The sequence below is a fragment of the Melospiza melodia genome, chromosome 30 (genome assembly GCF_035770615.1).
Source record: "Melospiza melodia melodia isolate bMelMel2 chromosome 30, bMelMel2.pri, whole genome shotgun sequence".
Taxonomy (NCBI): Eukaryota; Metazoa; Chordata; class Aves; order Passeriformes; family Passerellidae; genus Melospiza; species Melospiza melodia.
In genome coordinates, this window is record NC_086223.1 from 4,224,255 (window position 1) to 4,241,002 (window position 16,748).

Below are 16,748 nucleotides of genomic sequence, written 5' to 3' on the forward strand. Positions count from 1 at the left end.
CCCGAGGTTCCAGTATTGGCTGGGGAGCCTCACCCTGGTGTCCCTGTGCTGGTGTCCCTGTCCCTGGCTGTGGGGTGACACAGTCTGCTCTGGCTGGGGGCTCTGGCACCGGCGGTCCCTGCTGCCGCAGGGTGCCCGAGGCTCCGGTACCATTCCGGGGGTGATGGCACCGGCAGCTCCGGTACCGGCCGGGGGTGCTGGTGCTGCCAGCGGGGCTCCGGTGCTGCAGTGCCGCGGGTGTCAGCGGCGCTGCGGCAGCCGGGGCGGGGAGGGTGGAAGGGGCCGGTACCGGGGGCGGCGGGGCCGGGCGGGGCGGGGCGGGCCCGGGGCGGCGCTGCCGGTGCCGCTGCCGGCGCTGCCGGTGCCGGTGCCGGTCCGGTCCGGCGGGCCCGGGGCCGCGTGCGGGCGGGGCGGGGGCGGCGCTGCCGGCCCGGCCCGGGGCGGGGGGGCCGGACGGGACGGTGACGGTCCCCGGCGCGGCGGGCCCGGCGCGGCCGCCGGCGGAGCATGAGGGAGCCATGAGCCCGCTGCGGGGGTGGCTGCTGGCCGCGCTGCTCTCGCTCGCCCCGCGGGCAGGTAGGTCCGGACCCGCTCCCGCTCCGCCATCGCCGCGGTACCGGCCCCGCTACCGGCTCCGGTACCGGCCGCGCATCGCTCCCGCCGCGCTCCCGGCCCCGCATCGCTCCCGCTCCGCTCCCGGCCCCGCCGCCGCCGCTGCGGCTTTTTCGCTGCATCGACACATTTTTCCGCAGCGCCGCCCCGCAGAGCCCCGGGAGGGGCCGGGCCCGCGATCCCCCCGCACCTGCCCGGCCCCGGCCCCGCAGCCCCGGCCCCGCAATCCCGCGGTCCCCCCCGGCCCCGGCCCCGCGCCCTCCACCGCGCTGTCCCCGCAGCGGCCCCGCCGCGCTCCCTCTCCGGAGGGGCCGCATCGCAGCCCCCGTGTCCCCTCCGGGATGTGTCCCCACCCCGCATCCCCCGTGCCCTGCATGCCCCATAGATGTCCTCATAGCAGCCCTCCGCGTCCCCTTGGGATGTGTCCCCACAGCGGCCACGCACCGTGTCCCCTGGCTGTCACCTCCAAGGGTGTCCCTGCACCATTCCTGCTGTCCCCTCGTTGTCCCCTCTAGGGGGATGTCCCCATACCGGTCTTCCATCTCCCATTCAGTGGGCTCATCCTGGCCCTCTCTGTCCCCTGGGTGTCCCCTCGGAGATGTGTCCCCATTCCAGCCCCCCCTTTTCCCTGCATGCTCCCTCCAGGATTTGCTGACCCCACCCCAACATTTCCTCCAGGTGTGCCGGCATTTCTGAGCCCCCTCTCCCCTGCATGCCCCCTTCTGGGATGCATCACTTTATCAGCCACCCATGTCCCCTGTGTGTCCCCTCCGGGACATGCCACTGTACCTGAGACCTCCTGAGCTTCCCCACCCTGCTGTGATCCCCTCCTGGTCACCCCTCCTGGTCACCCCTCCCAGCCCGTGCTGCCTGGCTGTCCCCTCCTGGGCACCCCTGGATCTTCCCCAGCTGTGCGCCGTGGGACAATCCCTGGCCATCCCATCCAGGACACGAGTGTCCCTTTCTTGAGCATGTTCATCAACTCTGTCCCTTCCTCTCCCACCTCTGCGTGTTCCCACCTCCCTGTCCCTCCTCAGCCCCTGTGTCTCTGTCCCTCCCCCTCCCAGGGTGGCAGTGACCCTGTCCCTGTCCGTGTCCCTGTCCCGCAGGTGCTGCCTCGCAGGCCGGAGCGCTGCCGCGGCGGCTCCCGCGGGCCGCATGGCAGGAGGGGCGGGTGCTCTCCCAAATCACCCACCCCAGCAGGCTGGTGGGGCAGAGCTCGGGAGGAGAAGTCCCCAAGCATCAATTGGACACCAGGGTCAGGCATGAGCCCGGAGGAGGAGGAGGAGGAGGACCCGTAAGTGAACGAGAGCCCCCAACCCGCTCCCTTTTCGGGGTCCCTGGCAGGTGGCAGCTCCAGGTCCCCAGACAGCGCCGTCGCTGGCCCAGCCACACCCCAGCGTGTACCGGCATCCCAAACCGGAGCCCTGATCCCCCAGGGACCATCCCACTGCCGGGAGGGACACGGATTTGTGCCGCAAAATCCCATTAAATCTGGGTGTTGGGAGAGACGAAGCCAGGAACAGACGCGTGGGTCCGGCTCAGGCCCCCAGGTCCCACCGGGTGCCGCTCCCCAGCCCAGCCCAGCCCAGGCTCGGGCAGTGCCCCCCACCATCCCCGCCTTTCGGGGTTTGTTTGGGGTTTGTTTCGGGGTTCGTTTGGGGTTCGTTTCGGGGTTCGTTTTGGGGAGCCGCTCACGCTCCCCGTCCGCCACGGGGGAGTTGCGGCGCTGGCAGCGGCGGAGGCCGGCGCCTATCGATCCCGGAGAAAGGCGAGATGAGGAGATGCTGTGGCCGCAGAGGTGATTTATTTACACCAGGCGTGGAGTGAAACCTCCGGACGCCGGGAAGCGCTGGCGGGGGGCCAGGGCCGTGTTAAACCGGGGGTGTCGCGGCGGGAGGAGCTCGGGGCTGGCTCCGGTGTCAGAGCCCTCTCCGGTAGTGCTGCCGGAGCCCGGGATGCGAACGGGGCCCGGGACATCCCCATGATGACAGCTCCTCATCCCGAGTTGCGCCGATTTCCCAGCAAGGGGATGGGGCACACCGGGACGGGTTTGGTTTTTCTGTCGTTTCCCCGTGTGAAGGAAGCACCGGAGGGAGCCGCAGCCGGTGCCGGGCTCTCACCGGTGTGCGCCGACTTTGCCGGGTGTGAGGCCGCGCCGCAGCGCTCGGCTCCCGCTGCCGGCGGCAGGAATGGGGAATCAGGAATTGGGAATTAGGTCAGGAGCGGCGGTGCCGCAGGGCGGGAGGAGCGGAGGCTCCGATGGCGCGGCCGTCTGGGCCCAGTGCTGGGGGGAACCTCCGGTACCCCCACCCCAACGTAGGTGCCATCCCAGGGCTCCAGAGGTTAAAAAAAACCAAAAAAAAAACCCCAAAAAACAAAACAAAAAAAAAAAAAAAAAGAGTTTTATTTATGCTGAATTTTTTGGTTAAACAAAGGGCATCCTTACAGGCTGTGTATTGGGGTTGGGGTATTAATGATTATTTTAGTTATGAATTTTTTGGGGGGTTAACTGCTCTGCCCCCTGCAGGGGCTGCACCTGGCACAGGTGAGCTTCATGGTGCGTGCCTTCGGCTCAGCCTTCACCCTCGATCTCCGGCTGAACCAGTGAGTGACCCGCGGGCCCTGGCAGGGACCAGGAGCTGCTGCTGCTGTGCCCAGGGCGGAGAGGAGGAGCTGGGGGTGCCCGGGGATGGGGGAGCTGTGCTGAACCATCCAGCAGTGCGGGTGGAGCAGAGGGGACAGGGACCCCAAACTGGGGGGGTTCCATGCCGGGGTGGTACCTATGGTGGGTGGTGTCCCACACCGGGGTGGTGCCTGCGCGTGGATCGCTGCTGTTGTCTCCCTTTTCCTCCTCTTCCTCCCCACCCCTTACGGCCTCTTACTCCTCACCTGCTCCCTCAGCCACCTCCTCGCCTCCCACTACGTGGAGCGGCACGTCGGCGCGGGCAGCAACGGCAGCCACAGCACGGTAAGATGTGTGCCAAGGCGTGCCAAACCAACCACGCCGTGCCAAACCAACCACGCCGTGCCAAACCACGCTGTGCTGTGCTGTGCTGTGCTGTGCCAAACTACACCACGCTGTGTCAAACCGTGCTGTGCCAGTGCAGGGTTGTGGTGGCCAGTTTGTAAATCCCATAAAAGCCCATTAATGATCCCCAGCAGCTCATTATCCCCCCACCCACCCCTGGGTGCCCCTAAGTGCCCCTGGGTGCCCCTGGGTGCCCAGCCCTGCCTGGCAGGGTGCTGCCATGGTGCTGGGAGATGCTCCTCGAGCAGGACACCCTGAGGGTGCCCAGCACTGAACCCCAGAGCCCTGGGGGTGTGGGACGGGGCAGCCCCCGATGCTCAGCACCCATCCCCGCTCTGCAGGGCGCAGGGGAGCACTGCTACTACCAGGGCCGGATCCGGGGGCAGCCGCGCTCCTTCGCTGCCCTCTCCAGCTGCCAGGGCCTGCGGTGAGTACCCCCAGGGCCGGCAGGGGGGCCGGGGGGCTGCGCCCCTCTGCACCCCGACACTCCCGCCTCTGTTTGCAGCGGGGTCTTCTCGGACGGCCGAGCCACGTACCTGATCGAGCCCCAGGCGGGCGCCGAGCGCGGGCAGGTGAGCGCGGCCACCGCCCCAAGGTGGCTCTGCCTGTGGCCTGGGGACAGCCATGGGGACACGGGGACGTGGCACTCCTCCTGTCGCACGCACGGCCGTGACACCTCTCCCCTTTGCAGGGTCTTCGCCCGCACATCGTGCAGCGCATCCCCAGCTGTCCCCGACTGGGTGAGCGCTCTCACAAAGCTGTCCCCTGGCGGTCACCTCGGTGGCCCCGTGTCCTGCTGTGCCACCAGCTCTGTCCCTTCCCTGCAGGCTGCCTCTTCCCTGCGCTGAGCCAGCGTGTTCCCGGGGGCATCCCAAAGCTGCGGCGGCGGCGGCAGGTCAGTGGGGACAGCGGGGTGCGCAGGGGACACAGGACACGGGCAGGGGACAAGGGTGCTGGGGCCTGGTTGATCTCTGTGGGTGCAGCCGGGCTCCTCCACCACGTCCAAGAAAACGACCAGCCAGCGTGGCAGAGCTCGGAAAATGCAAAAGGCTTCAGTCCTTTAACTCAGAGGTTCAAATCCTCTCCCTAGCTTAACTCAAATCATCTCCCATGACTAACTATCCTCTCTTAATCAACCTCATCATAGCGCTCACAATCTTAATTGCAGTGGCCTTCCTCACGCTCCTCCGTGGGCGTTTGCAGAGTGCTGTTCCTGCCTGGAACTCTGGTGGGGCCGCATCCCAACCATGGGATGGCTCTGCCCTCTCCCTGCATCCCAACCATCCCCGGGGGGCTCTGAGCTCCATCCCGGCTCAGCCGCGGGTTCCCCCTGCAGGTCCGCCGAGCCCAGCACACGGTGCACAGCGAGACCAAGTACATCGAGCTGGCCGTGGTGAACGACCACCGGCTGGTGAGAGGGGGCGTTCCGGGGCTGGCGGGGGCGGGCAGGGGTCGGTCTGGCCCCCTCCCCAATCCCACCCGGCCCTGCTGTGCCCGCAGTTCCTGCAGCTCCGCAAGTCCGTAGTTCTCACCAGCAACTTCGCCAAGTCCGTGGTCAACCTGGCTGACATGGTGAGGGGAGGAATTTGTCCTTGGGGGGGCTGTCCCTGGGAGGATAATCCCCGGCATCTGAAGGGTTTGTCCCTTGGGGCTTCATTACCCTTCATTCCCATGGGATTTATCCTCAGTGGGCAATTCCTGGCTTTATCCCCCTGTCCCAGGGGGGTTGTCCTTGAGGGGACTGTTCCCAGCAGCTGATGGATCTGTTCCCAGGGAGCTCGTCCCTAATTCCTGCTGGTTTATCCCGGGGTTTGGTCCTCAGCACCTGCTGGGTTGGTCCCTTGAGACTTTGGCCCCAGGGAATTTGTCCCACTCTTGTTTTTCCTTTGGCACCTGCTGGGTTTGTCCCTGAGGAATTGTCCCTGGTGAGGGATGTGTGTGCCCAGCTCCTAGAGCTGTCCGCAGGGATTTGTCCCTGGGAGGTTTCACGTCCCCAGCCCTGTCCCTTTGTCCCCACAGATCTACAAGGAGCAGCTCAACACCCGCATCGTGCTGGTGGCCATGGAGACGTGGGCGGCCGAGGACCGCATCCGGGTGGGACACGACTCCCTGGAGACCCTGAACGAGTTTGTCAAGTACCGGCGGGAGGGGCTGGCAGAGCACAGCGACACCGTGCACCTCTTCTCGTGAGCGCCGCGCCCACGCGTCCCCTCCCGGGCCCGGGGACAGCGTCCCCCGTCCCCACCATCCTCTTCCTCGCAGGGGTCACACGTTCCAGAGCAGCCGCAGCGGCAGCGCCTTTGTCGGGGGCATCTGCTCCGCTGCCCGCGCCTGCGGCGTCAACGAGGTGGGTGCGGGGGGATCCCCTCCAGGAGGGCTGGGGACACGCACGGGGGTCCCCGAGGTGACACCGCGTCCGTCCCGAGCAGTACGGCAACGTGGCGGCCATGGCGGTGACACTGGCACAGACCCTGGGGCAGAACGTGGGCATGATGTGGAACAAGCACCGCACGGCGGCAGGTACCGCGGGGACAGAGGGGACAGAGGGGACACGCCGCCGTGCCACCGGGCTGGCAGGGGGACATTCTGCAGCCTCAGGCCTCTCCTCTCCTCGCAGGGGACTGTCGCTGTCCGGACGTGTGGCTGGGCTGTATCATGGAGGACACAGGGTGGGTGCCCGCTCGGGGTGGCACTGTCACATCCTCTGCCATATCCCTGCCACACCTCGTGTCACATCCCTGCCACATCCTCTGTCACATTCCTGCCACATCCCCTGCCACATCCCCTGCCATATCCCTGCCACATTCCTGCCACACCTTGTGTCACATCCCTGTCACATTCCTGCCACATCTGCCACATCCCTGCCACATCTGCCAAATCCCTGTCACATCCCCTGCCACATCCTTTGTCACATTCCTGCCACATCCCCTGCCACATCCCCTGCCATATCCCTGCCACACCTTGTGTCACATCCCTGTCGCATCTCTGCCACATTCCTGCCACATCTGCCACGTCCCCTGCCACATCCCTGCCACATCCTCTGCCACATCCCTGCCACCACACCTCGTGTCACGGCTGCTGAGCTCCTGCCCGGGTTGTTGTGTCCGGCAGCGCCCCAGGCAGGGTGTGGCAGTGTGACAGGGACAGTGACAGTGACAGTGACCCCACCCTACAGGTATTACCTCCCGCGGAAGTTCTCCCGCTGCAGCATCGATGAGTACAACCAGTTCCTGCAGGACGGCGGCGGCAGCTGCCTCTTCAACAAACCCCTGAAGGTAACACAGCCCCCCGGCCCTTTGGGGTGACACAGTGGGGACCGATGCTCCGGGGGTCCCTCGAGGTGTCCCCAGCCCCCGCTGAGCTCCCGGAGCGGGGGAGCCTCATGGCACTCTTTGGGGCTGCTGCCATCCCCGGGGATGTGATGCCCTTTCGGGGGGCTGACGGCTCGGGGTCCCCAGCAGCTCCCCGTGTGTGTCTGTGTGTCTGTGTGTCCCCTGTCCCCCCCGGTCCCCGCAGCTCCTGGATCCCCCGGAGTGCGGCAATGGCTTCGTGGAGGCGGGCGAGGAGTGCGACTGCGGCTCGCTGGCGGTGAGCGGGGCCGGGGATGCTGCCCCCGCTCTGGGGAGGCCGCAGGGATGCCCAGGGGATGATCCCGGCTGCTGTCCCGGCAGGAGTGCGCGAGGAGCGGCGGAAACTGCTGCAAGAAATGCACCCTGACCCACGACGCCATGTGCAGCGATGGGCTCTGCTGCAAGGGCTGCAAGGTGAGGGGTCTCTGTCCCTCGGGCAGCGGGGGGACACTCTCTGTGCCCCAAGGGTTCTGAGGGCACCCAGGCTGGCCACCTTTGCAGCAGAACATTGGTAGAAGATAAAGGGATGACTCTTAGCAAGGGTTAACCCAAAGTTTTATTCTAGGAGTCCCAAAGGAGCCCCTACACCTCAGGGGGTTCTGCTAAGAGCCCTGGAAGATGTGCCAAGGTTCCATTTAAGGGGAGGTGGAAACCCAAAGTAGAGAACATTTACTGACCAATGAGTGACCCTGAGGGATGGGTACTGGGGGATGGACATTCAGGACAGCGTTAATTCTGCTCTTTAAATATAGGTTAGCCTGTTAATGGGGAGGGAGTCATAAAGTTCTTATATTATTGTAGGGTAGAGCTTTAACACACTCTTTGTAAGGCTTGGGGGGCTGAGCCCTGGCCTCTGGCTGATCACTCCAGGACCTGGACTGAAGCTTCCAGATGGAGGGGATGGGATGCTGAGTGATGGACAGAGAGCCAGGCTGGGGGTTTGGGGGTGATCTCATCCAGGGATTACACAGGTAAAGGGAGGGGGGAACAATCTGGGATAAGACATTCAGGAAAAATATGGGGATACAAAACGAAACTACTTCAAAGTATTACAAAGTATAAAAACGCACTACAGCAGTGAGGGGCTGGGGGCATCCAGGGGGCTCAGGGGAGGCAGGGTCTGGATGTGGATCCAGTGGGGTCCTGTGCCCTTCCTGCTGAGTGGGGTTTGTGCCCCGGGCAGTACGAGCCACGTGGAGTGTCCTGCCGGGAGGCTGTGAACGAGTGTGACATCCCTGAGACCTGCACCGGGGACTCCAGCCAGGTCAGTGGGGCCAGGGGACACCGTGGGACACATTGTGGGGCCTTGTGGCATCACCCAAGCTCTTCTCCATGTCCCCACAGTGCCCCCCCAACCTGCACAAGCTGGATGGATACTTCTGTGAGAACGAGCAGGTGAGTTCAGCCCAGCCTCGCATCCCCACAGGCTCCTGCACTGGGGCTTGTGCATGTTAAAAGTGCATTTGGGACTGTCCAAGGCTGGGAGCAGCCTGGCCTGGTGGGAGATGTCCCTGCCCATGGCAGGGGATGGAACTGGATGGGCTTTAAGGTCCCTTCCAACCCAAACCAGTTTTGTGACTTTTTGTCAGTCATCGCAGCCACAGCTGAGCCATGCACACACATCTGGGTGTGGGTTTGGGGGTTTTGGGGGTCCTGAGCCCCTGGGTGTGGGTTTGGGGGTCCTGCTGTCCCCTGGCTGAGCACACACGTGGTTTCTGATGTGGTTTCTGATCCCTGCACTGCATGAGCCAGGGCAGTGCTTCTGGAACCAGCCATGGGGGGGATGTGTGGGGGGCTCATTGTCCCTGCAGCACCTCCCTGCAGGGCGTGTGGGTAAGCCCCTCTGCAGCCCCGTCACCCCTCCCCAGTGCCCTGACCCCTGTGCAGCCCCTGGGCCTCCTCCATGACCCTTGACTGCTGTTCTGTCCCCTGAGCCCCCTCCAGGACCCCTGACCCCTCTCCAGCCCCTAAACCTCCCCCAGCCCTGACCCCTCTCCAGCCTCTGATCCTTGTCCAGGACCTCTGATTGCTCTCCTGTCCCCTTAGCCCCGTCCAGGACCCCTGACTCCTCTCTAGCCCTGACCCCTCCCCAGCCCCTGACCCTTCTCCAGCTCCTGAGCCCCATCCAGGACCCCTGACTGCTCTCCTGTCCCCTGAACCTCCTCCAGTCCCCTGATCCCTCTCCAACCCCTGAATCCCTTCCAGGACCCTTGATTGCTCTCCTGTCCCTTAAGCCCCCTCCCAGGACCCCTGACCCCTCTCCAGCCCCTGATCCTCCTCCAGGACCCTGCCCTGTCCTCTGAGCCCCCTCCAGTCCCCCGATCCTCCTCCAGCCCTGACCCTTCTCCAGTCCCTGATCCTCCTGCAGGACCCCTGATTTCTGTCCTGTCCCCTGAGCCTCCTCCAGGAGCCCCGACCACTCTCCAGCCCCTAATCCTCCCCCAGCCCTGACTCCTCTCCAGCCCCTGACCCCTCTCCAGCCCCAGATCTCCCCCACCCTGACCCCATCCCCTCCCCGCAGGGCCGATGCTACGGCGGGCGCTGCAAGACCCGGGACCGTCAGTGCAACGCGCTCTGGGGCCGCAGTGAGTGCCGGCCTGGGGCGGGGAGGGGACACAGCGGGTGACAAGCGGGTGACACTCGCTGCTCTCTGCCAGGCTCGGCCGAGCGCTTCTGCTACGAGAAGCTGAACGTGGAGGGGACAGAGCGGGGGAACTGCGGCCGCGAGGGGCTGGGCTGGCTGCAGTGCAACAAGCAGTGAGTGTCCCCTGTCCCCATGCCACCACCCCTCCAGTGCCACCTGCCTGCCCTGGTTATTGGAATTAAATCCCAATATTGCTGGATGGGATGTGCCTGGGCTCGTCTGGCCCTTGCTGCTTGACCAGAGGCAGCAGCTGTGGTGGTTTCACCTCAGAGACACCTTTAGCTGGCTGGATATTGCAGCAAAAGTGAGGGTGCCACCTCAGGGGTCTCTTCCCTGACTGATCCATCCCCAGGATGGAGCTGCCCCACGTTGGGCGCCAGTATATTGGAATTAAATACCAATATATTGGAATTAAATCCCAATATTGCTGGATGGAACGTGCCTGGGCTCATCTGGCCCTTGCTCCTTGACCAAGGGTGGCAGCTGTGGTGGTTTCACCTCAGAGACACCTTTGGCTGGCCGGATGCTGCAGCTGGCGCTTGGGACAAGTCCAGGCATGCAGGAGCTCAGGTTTTGCCTCTGGAGGAAAGGCTTTAGGCGAGGTGAAGGAAAAGGACACGGGTCCTGCTGGAGGGTTTGGATCCAGAGCTTTATTCCTGGCACACAGGCCTCTGAGTCCAGCAACAGCTCCAACAGAACACCAAACTGCCTGGTTGCTGTGACATTGAAGCCCAGGGAGAGAGGGAGGGAAAGGGTAGGGAGCCACCAACCAGGTAAGGGAGAGGAAGTCACAGGGGACAAGTGACACCTGGATGGCCCAATGTCCCCAGGGCTGAAAGGCATCTTTTAAACTCTGCCAATCACACGATGCCCTTGCTGGCATACCGAGATTGATGGACAGCACTCAGCAGGAGGCAATGAGAGGGGAAGGGAGAGGTGATTGGCACACCTGGGAAAAGAGCTGGGATAGCTGAAACAGGCTATTCCATCACACTGCAACACCTGGTGACACCACCGCTGTCCCCCCTTTGAAGGGACGTCCTCTGCGGCTTCCTCCTGTGCGCCAACATCTCGGGCTCGCCGCGGCTGGGGGAGCTCAGCGGGGAGATCGCCACCACCACCTTCTACCACCAGAACCGCTACGTGGACTGCAGGTACCGGCAGCGCCGGCACCGGCCGCGGCTCCTCGGGGTGCCGGTGTCACCCGGTGTCACCCGGTGTCACCTGGGGGGCTGTCCTGCCACAGGGGCGGCCACGTGCAGCTGGTGGACGGCTCGGACCTGAGCTACGTGGAGGACGGGACGCCCTGCGGGCCCGGAATGCTCTGTCTCGACCGCAAATGCCTTCCAGCCACCGCCTTTAACTTCAGCTCCTGCCCCGGCAGCTGGGACGGGAAGATCTGCTTCGATCACGGGGTGAGGGACTTGCTGGGGACAGGGGGACACCTTGGGGGTGTCACAATCCGTCCTTACAAACGGGGTTCGTGATGGCTCGTGCAGTGATCTCGGGGTGCAAAAAACCGACACGGTACAAGGGGGTTTGCAGTGATAATCAAAACAAATGAACCTTTATTGAATGACCACAGCAAAATGCGATAGAGGGATTAAGGGAGAGGAAAAGATAGAGAAAGAGAGAGAAAAGAGAGAGAGGGATATAGCTACCAAACATAGCTATATCCCCCCACTCATATGGGGATAGTTTTTCTGAGTCAGGGGTTATTTGGGCGAGTGAAAAGTTTAGTGCAGTCAGGAAGATACTTAGGGTTAGTATGAGTAAGGTTATGTTTATTAACTCTTCTCTGGATTTAAACCTGATTCTAAAGATTGGAAGTCAATTGTAATTAATATACTAGAAAAGTAAGATCCTCATCAGTAGATGGAAATGTAGAGGAATAGTCCTTTGGTCCAGTCCAGTCGAGGATCTGCCTGTTACGCTGGGGAGATCTCAAAATCTCCAGCTAACTCAGAGGTTTTTATTATGATAATTCTATTGAAAATTGTGAGCAGGGGGATACAGATACAATAAGGAATAGACGTAACGGGTCGTCCATGTACTCAGCAGTAAATGAGACCCATTTTCTTCTTGGTCCAGTGGTCACAACCTGCAGGCAAACATCTCGCTTTGGTCAGCTTTGGACCCCCACACACCTGCCCCGGGCTGGGGGTGTCAGTCCCAGTCCTTGGAAGGAGCAGAGGGGCCTTTTCAGTCCTTGATGTAGAGGCTCCTTACATCTCAGTCTGCCTCTCACAGTGGTTGCAAATGAGTGAGGGTCTTCTGTGGGAGACCACCTGAACTCAGGAGAAGTCCAACCAGGCCGAGAGGGTGGGACAGCTTCCAAAGCTATTGTTGAAAAAAGGGCACGGTGCCCCCTTAGCATACAGCAAACAACCCCTGTGAAAACAGTAACTTAGCAATGCTCTCAGATCTCAGGGCCTTGTTGGCGTGTGACTTTCTCCTTCAGAGCCAGAGATTTTAGACAGGGGGGATTTTCTCTTCAGTGGTCCCCAAATGAGGCAGATGAGGGAAAATTCAGATTCTCACAGGGGGTGATGCCGTCCCCTCCCAGGTTTGCAGCAACGAGGGGAAGTGCATCTGCCGGGCCGAGTGGACGGGCAAGGACTGCAGCGTCTACGACCCCATCCCGGAGCCGAAGCCCACGGGGGAGACGGAGCGATACAAGGGTCCGTGTGCCCCGGGGACAAGGCTCCCTGCTGTCCCCAGGCCACACAGGCTGGGCTGTCCCGCTCTGTCCCCAGCCAGAGTGTCCCCACACCACCCTGGTGCCGCAGCTCAGCCGGGCAGGGCTGGGTTTGTCCCCTCTCCCAGGTCCCCACAGCGCTGGGGCTGTGTCCCTGTGTCCCCATGTCCCCATTGAGGTGGGTCCCCGTGCTGGGTTTGCCACCCTCCCGTGTCCCCACAGCGCTGGGGCTGTGTCCCGGTGTCCCCGTGTCCCTGCATCCTGTCCCCACTGAGGTGGGTCCTTGTGCTGGATTTGCCTCTTTCCCGTGTCCCCACAGCGCTGGGGCTGTGTCCCTGTGTCCCCCTGTCCCCTTCCCAGTGACATATTCCCTGTGGCTGGGTTTGTCCCCTTCCCGACTCCCCATGGCCCTGGGGCATCCCGAGGGCTATGTCCCCATGTCCCCACGTCCCCTTGCCACTGAGTGTGACCCTGTCCCCTCCTCCCTGTCCCGTCTGTCACAGGTCCCAGTGGCACCAATATCATTATCGGCTCCATCGCGGGGGCCGTGCTGGTGGCTGCCATCGTCCTAGGGGGGACAGGCTGGGGATTTAAGTAAGCAGCCACCACCGCATGGCTCGTCCCCTCCGCTGCTGTCACCGGCCACGTCCCCTGCGCGCAGCGTCACTGCCGGGACACCGCCATCCCCCGCGGTGTGGCCTCGGCTCCCTGTCCCTGCCTGGTCCCCTGTCCCCGCCTGGTCCCTTGCGCCATCCCTGCCTGTCCCTAACCCTGCCTGCCCTGCCTGCATGTGCCATCGGGGTGTCACTGTCGCTGTCACCCGTGGCTGTGTCCCCAAGCATGAGATGCGGCGTTGGGGTCCCCCCGTGTGTGGCACTGCTGCTGCCTGTGGGGGGATCGGGGACACCGGGGAGGGGACAGCGGGGACGCGGGGGTGGCGGCGGTGGCACTAACGCTGCTCTCCTCTCCCCCTGCCACCCCCCCAAGGAACATCCGCCGAGGAAGGTACGACCCGGCGCAGCAGGGAGTGTAACCGTGTCCCCCCCATCGTCCCGTCACCGTCCCTGTCACCGTCACCGTCACCGTGCGGCAGCCCGACGGCGTGGGAGCCTGTCTGTCCGTGTGCTGTGTGTCCGGCCGTGCTGTCTCCATCTCTGTGCCCCCCCGGCTGAAGGGGAGCAGCGCTGGGGGGGGGGGTCTGACAGCGTCCCCCCCCCTTGGTGCTGGCTCATTTCAGCTCAGTGTCCCCCCGTGTGTCCCCCCGTGTCACAGCCCCCCACTAAACGCTCCCCACTTTGTGTTGCAGGTCCGGGGGGGCCTGAGCGGGGCCGCTCCGCCCCACCCCCCCAGCGCCTCATTAACACCAATTAACGGGGGCGGCGCTGCCGAGGCTCCGGCCCACGAGGAGAGCGGGGAGGGGGGGGACACCCGGGAGCGCCCCCCGGCCCCCCCAGCACGGCCACGAATGTCCGGGGACCCCCCGGCCCCCCCGGCAGGCACGGGAATGATGAATGTACCCGCGGGGCCAGGGGACCCCCGCCCACACCCCCACACCCCCACAGCCCCACAGCCCCCCAGCAGCATCTTCCAGCCAGGCCCTGGCACCCAAAGGCAGGGCAGTGTCACCAGGACGAGGGCAGTGTCCCCAGGATGAGGCCATTGTCACCAGGACATTGGCAGTTCCCCCAGAATGGGGCCAGTGTCCCCAGTACCAGGCCAGTGTCCCCAGGAGCAGGCCATTGTCACCAGGACAATGCCAGTGTCCCCAGGACAATGCCAGTGTCCCCAGGATGGGGCCAATGTCCCCAGGATGAGGCCACTGTCACCAGGACAATGCCAGTGTCCCCAGAACAGGGCCAGTGTCCCCAGGAAAATGCCAGTGTCCCCAGGATGAGGCCATTGTCACCAGGACAATGCCAGTGTCCCCAGAACAGGGCCAGTGTCCCCAGGATGGGGCCAGTGTCCCCAGGACGAGGCCACTGTCACCAGGACAATGCCAGTGTCCCCAGAATGGGGCCAGTGTCCCCAGGACCAGGCCATTGTCACCAGGAAAATGCCAGTGTCCCCAGAATGGGGCCAGTGTCCCCAGGACCAGGCCAGTGTCCCCAGGACCAGGCCACTGTCACCAGGACAATGCCAGTGTCCCCAGGACAATGCCAGTGTCCCCAGGATGGGGCCACTGTCCCCAGTACCAGCCCAGTGCCCATCCCCAGTTCAGGGCCTGGAGTTGTGCCCCCCCTGCCCAGTGGCCAGACTGGGTCCCATGGGGTCCTGCACCCCAAATGTGCCTCCCCGCCCTCCAAAGCAGCTCAGCACCCCCATGTTGGGTTTGTCCCCTCAAATTGTCCCCCCATCCCCAAGCCATGGGACCCCGAAGTCCCCAGTGGTGGCACAGGGGTGTCCCCAAGGATTCCCCCAGTTCCCCAGCTCAGGCAGGTGACCCCCAAAGTGGTGGCACTGGGGTTGGGGGGGACAGAAGGGTACCGGGGACACAGGGCAGCTTGCTGGGTGGCACTTGTCACCCCAGCCCAGGGCAGGCTGGTGGCACCCCAGGCTGGCTGTCCCCCACATCACCCCCATTGTCCTTGTGGCATGTGGCACTTGTCACCCTGCCCGGGGTGGCTCTGCAGGGCCACCCAAAGCACAGCACACAGAGCACTGGGGGCCACACGGGTCCCTGTAACCGCTGGTGACACTCAGCATGGAGGGGACATCATCCCTGGTGGCACTTGGTGACACAACCCACTGTGGGGACACTCCTGGGGACACCCAGCACGGGGACAATGGGGGATGACACCCACTATCCACAGCAGTGTGGGGTGTCCCCTCTGTGTCCCCTCTTTGCCCCCCACCAGGTCCCTTTGCCATGGAGACAGAGAGTGACCAAAGGTGTCCCCAAGCCCAGCCACGGCCATGGGGTGGCACCCAGCCTGGTGTGACACCCACGGGTGCTGTGGCTGTGGTGGCACCCCAGGGGACAGCATGGGAGGTGGCAGCAGGATGGGGGTGGCTGCACATCCCCTGGCTGGGATCCTGTGGTGGCTTCTTGTTGGGCTGGGACACCTGGGGACCTGGCACCGGGGTGGGCATCAGGGCTCTGGGATCAACCCCAACACTGTCACTGTCACCCGAGTGTCCCCACAGCTGCCACAGCCACAGTGCCGGGCTGCTCCCGGTTCAGAGCAAGAAGCCACCGTTGTCACTGGGTTTGGGGACATCCATATATATATATTTATATATATATATATATAAAAATATAAATACCGGGATTTTTCTTAATGATTTTAACGCTGTCAGGGCGGCGGGGGGAGGGCAGGGGGGGGCACCCGGTGCTTCCAGAGCCAAGAGAGCAAAACCCCCCCGGCCCCCGCTGCTGCCTCGGGCCCGGCCCGGCCCCCCCCGCCCCGAGCCCCGCTCCGTCCCCGGCCCCGAGCCCCGCTTTGCACGCGCTGGGAGCCGCCACCGGAGCCCCGGAGCCGCCCGGCCCTGGCTCCGGCCTCGGCCGACTCCTGCCATGTCGCAGAATTTATTTACAATAAAGATTTGGAAAAGGATGGGGCTGTGCCTGTCACCCGCGTGGGGAGAGGGGGACGGGGACAGGGGTTGGGAGGGTGCCCGGCTTTCATCAGTGGGGATGCTGCGGTCCTCGGAGCCCTAAAGCTCATCCCAGTGATGTTCCCAACGTCCCACATGTCCCTGGTCAGTCCCCCATGATTTCCACACTGAGTCAGGAGCGTGGAGTGTGTAAACTTGACTTAGCCATAGCAAATCTAGGGTTGGTAAATCCTGTGCCAGCCACTGCGGTCATGCAGGAGACCCAAATTCACTTTATAACAGCGTAAAGAGTGGTCACATGTTGCCCAAGTACCCTCCCGGCATGGAGGTGATGGCACATGGTGAGTGTCACCAAGCTCCCTCCTTCCAGGATTTTGCCTGGCTGGGGACCCGGTCCCACCGTGGGGATGCGTGGCTGCTCCTCGTCCCAGCACAGGGATGCTCAGGACCTGTGCAAGGACACGGATCCACCCTTGTCCCAGCATGGGGACACCTCTCCATCCCTGTCCCAGCATGGGGACACTGACACGGCTCCATCCCTGTCCCAGTAAGGGGACATTTCTCCATCCCTGTCCCAGTAAGGGGACATTTCTGCATTGCTGTCCCAACACAGGGACACTGCTCCACCCTTGTCCGAGCATGGGGACACTGCTCCATCTGTCCCAGCACAGAGACATTTCTCCAGCCCTGTCCCACCATGGGGACACTGCCACCCCTGTCCCAGCATGGGGACATTGCTCCACCCCTGTCCCAACACAGGGACACTGCTCCATCCCTGTCCGAACATGGGGACACTTCTGCATCCCTGTCCCACTATGGGGACATTGCTACACCCCTGTCCAAGCACAGGGACACCGA

The 16,748-nt window shown here is 63.6% G+C and overlaps 1 protein-coding gene across 1 annotated transcript; it reads left to right on the plus strand.

The window, feature by feature from the left end:
* The first annotated feature begins 496 nt into the window (after positions 1-496).
* On the plus strand, positions 497-13,635 carry ADAM11 (ADAM metallopeptidase domain 11). The gene is made up of 26 exons (XM_063178708.1): positions 497-576; positions 1,722-1,909; positions 3,143-3,219; positions 3,517-3,583; positions 3,985-4,070; positions 4,149-4,215; positions 4,335-4,383; positions 4,471-4,538; positions 4,980-5,054; positions 5,144-5,215; positions 5,663-5,829; positions 5,906-5,990; positions 6,073-6,163; positions 6,261-6,312; positions 6,819-6,918; positions 7,160-7,231; positions 7,315-7,407; positions 8,177-8,257; positions 8,338-8,388; positions 9,515-9,578; positions 9,651-9,750; positions 10,672-10,791; positions 10,884-11,052; positions 12,204-12,318; positions 12,839-12,929; positions 13,323-13,635. Exons 1-26 carry the CDS (start codon positions 519-521, stop codon positions 13,366-13,368), a joined length of 2,304 nt encoding a protein of 767 aa, XP_063034778.1. The 5' UTR covers positions 497-518; the 3' UTR covers positions 13,369-13,635.
* The last annotated feature ends 3,113 nt before the right edge of the window (positions 13,636-16,748 follow it).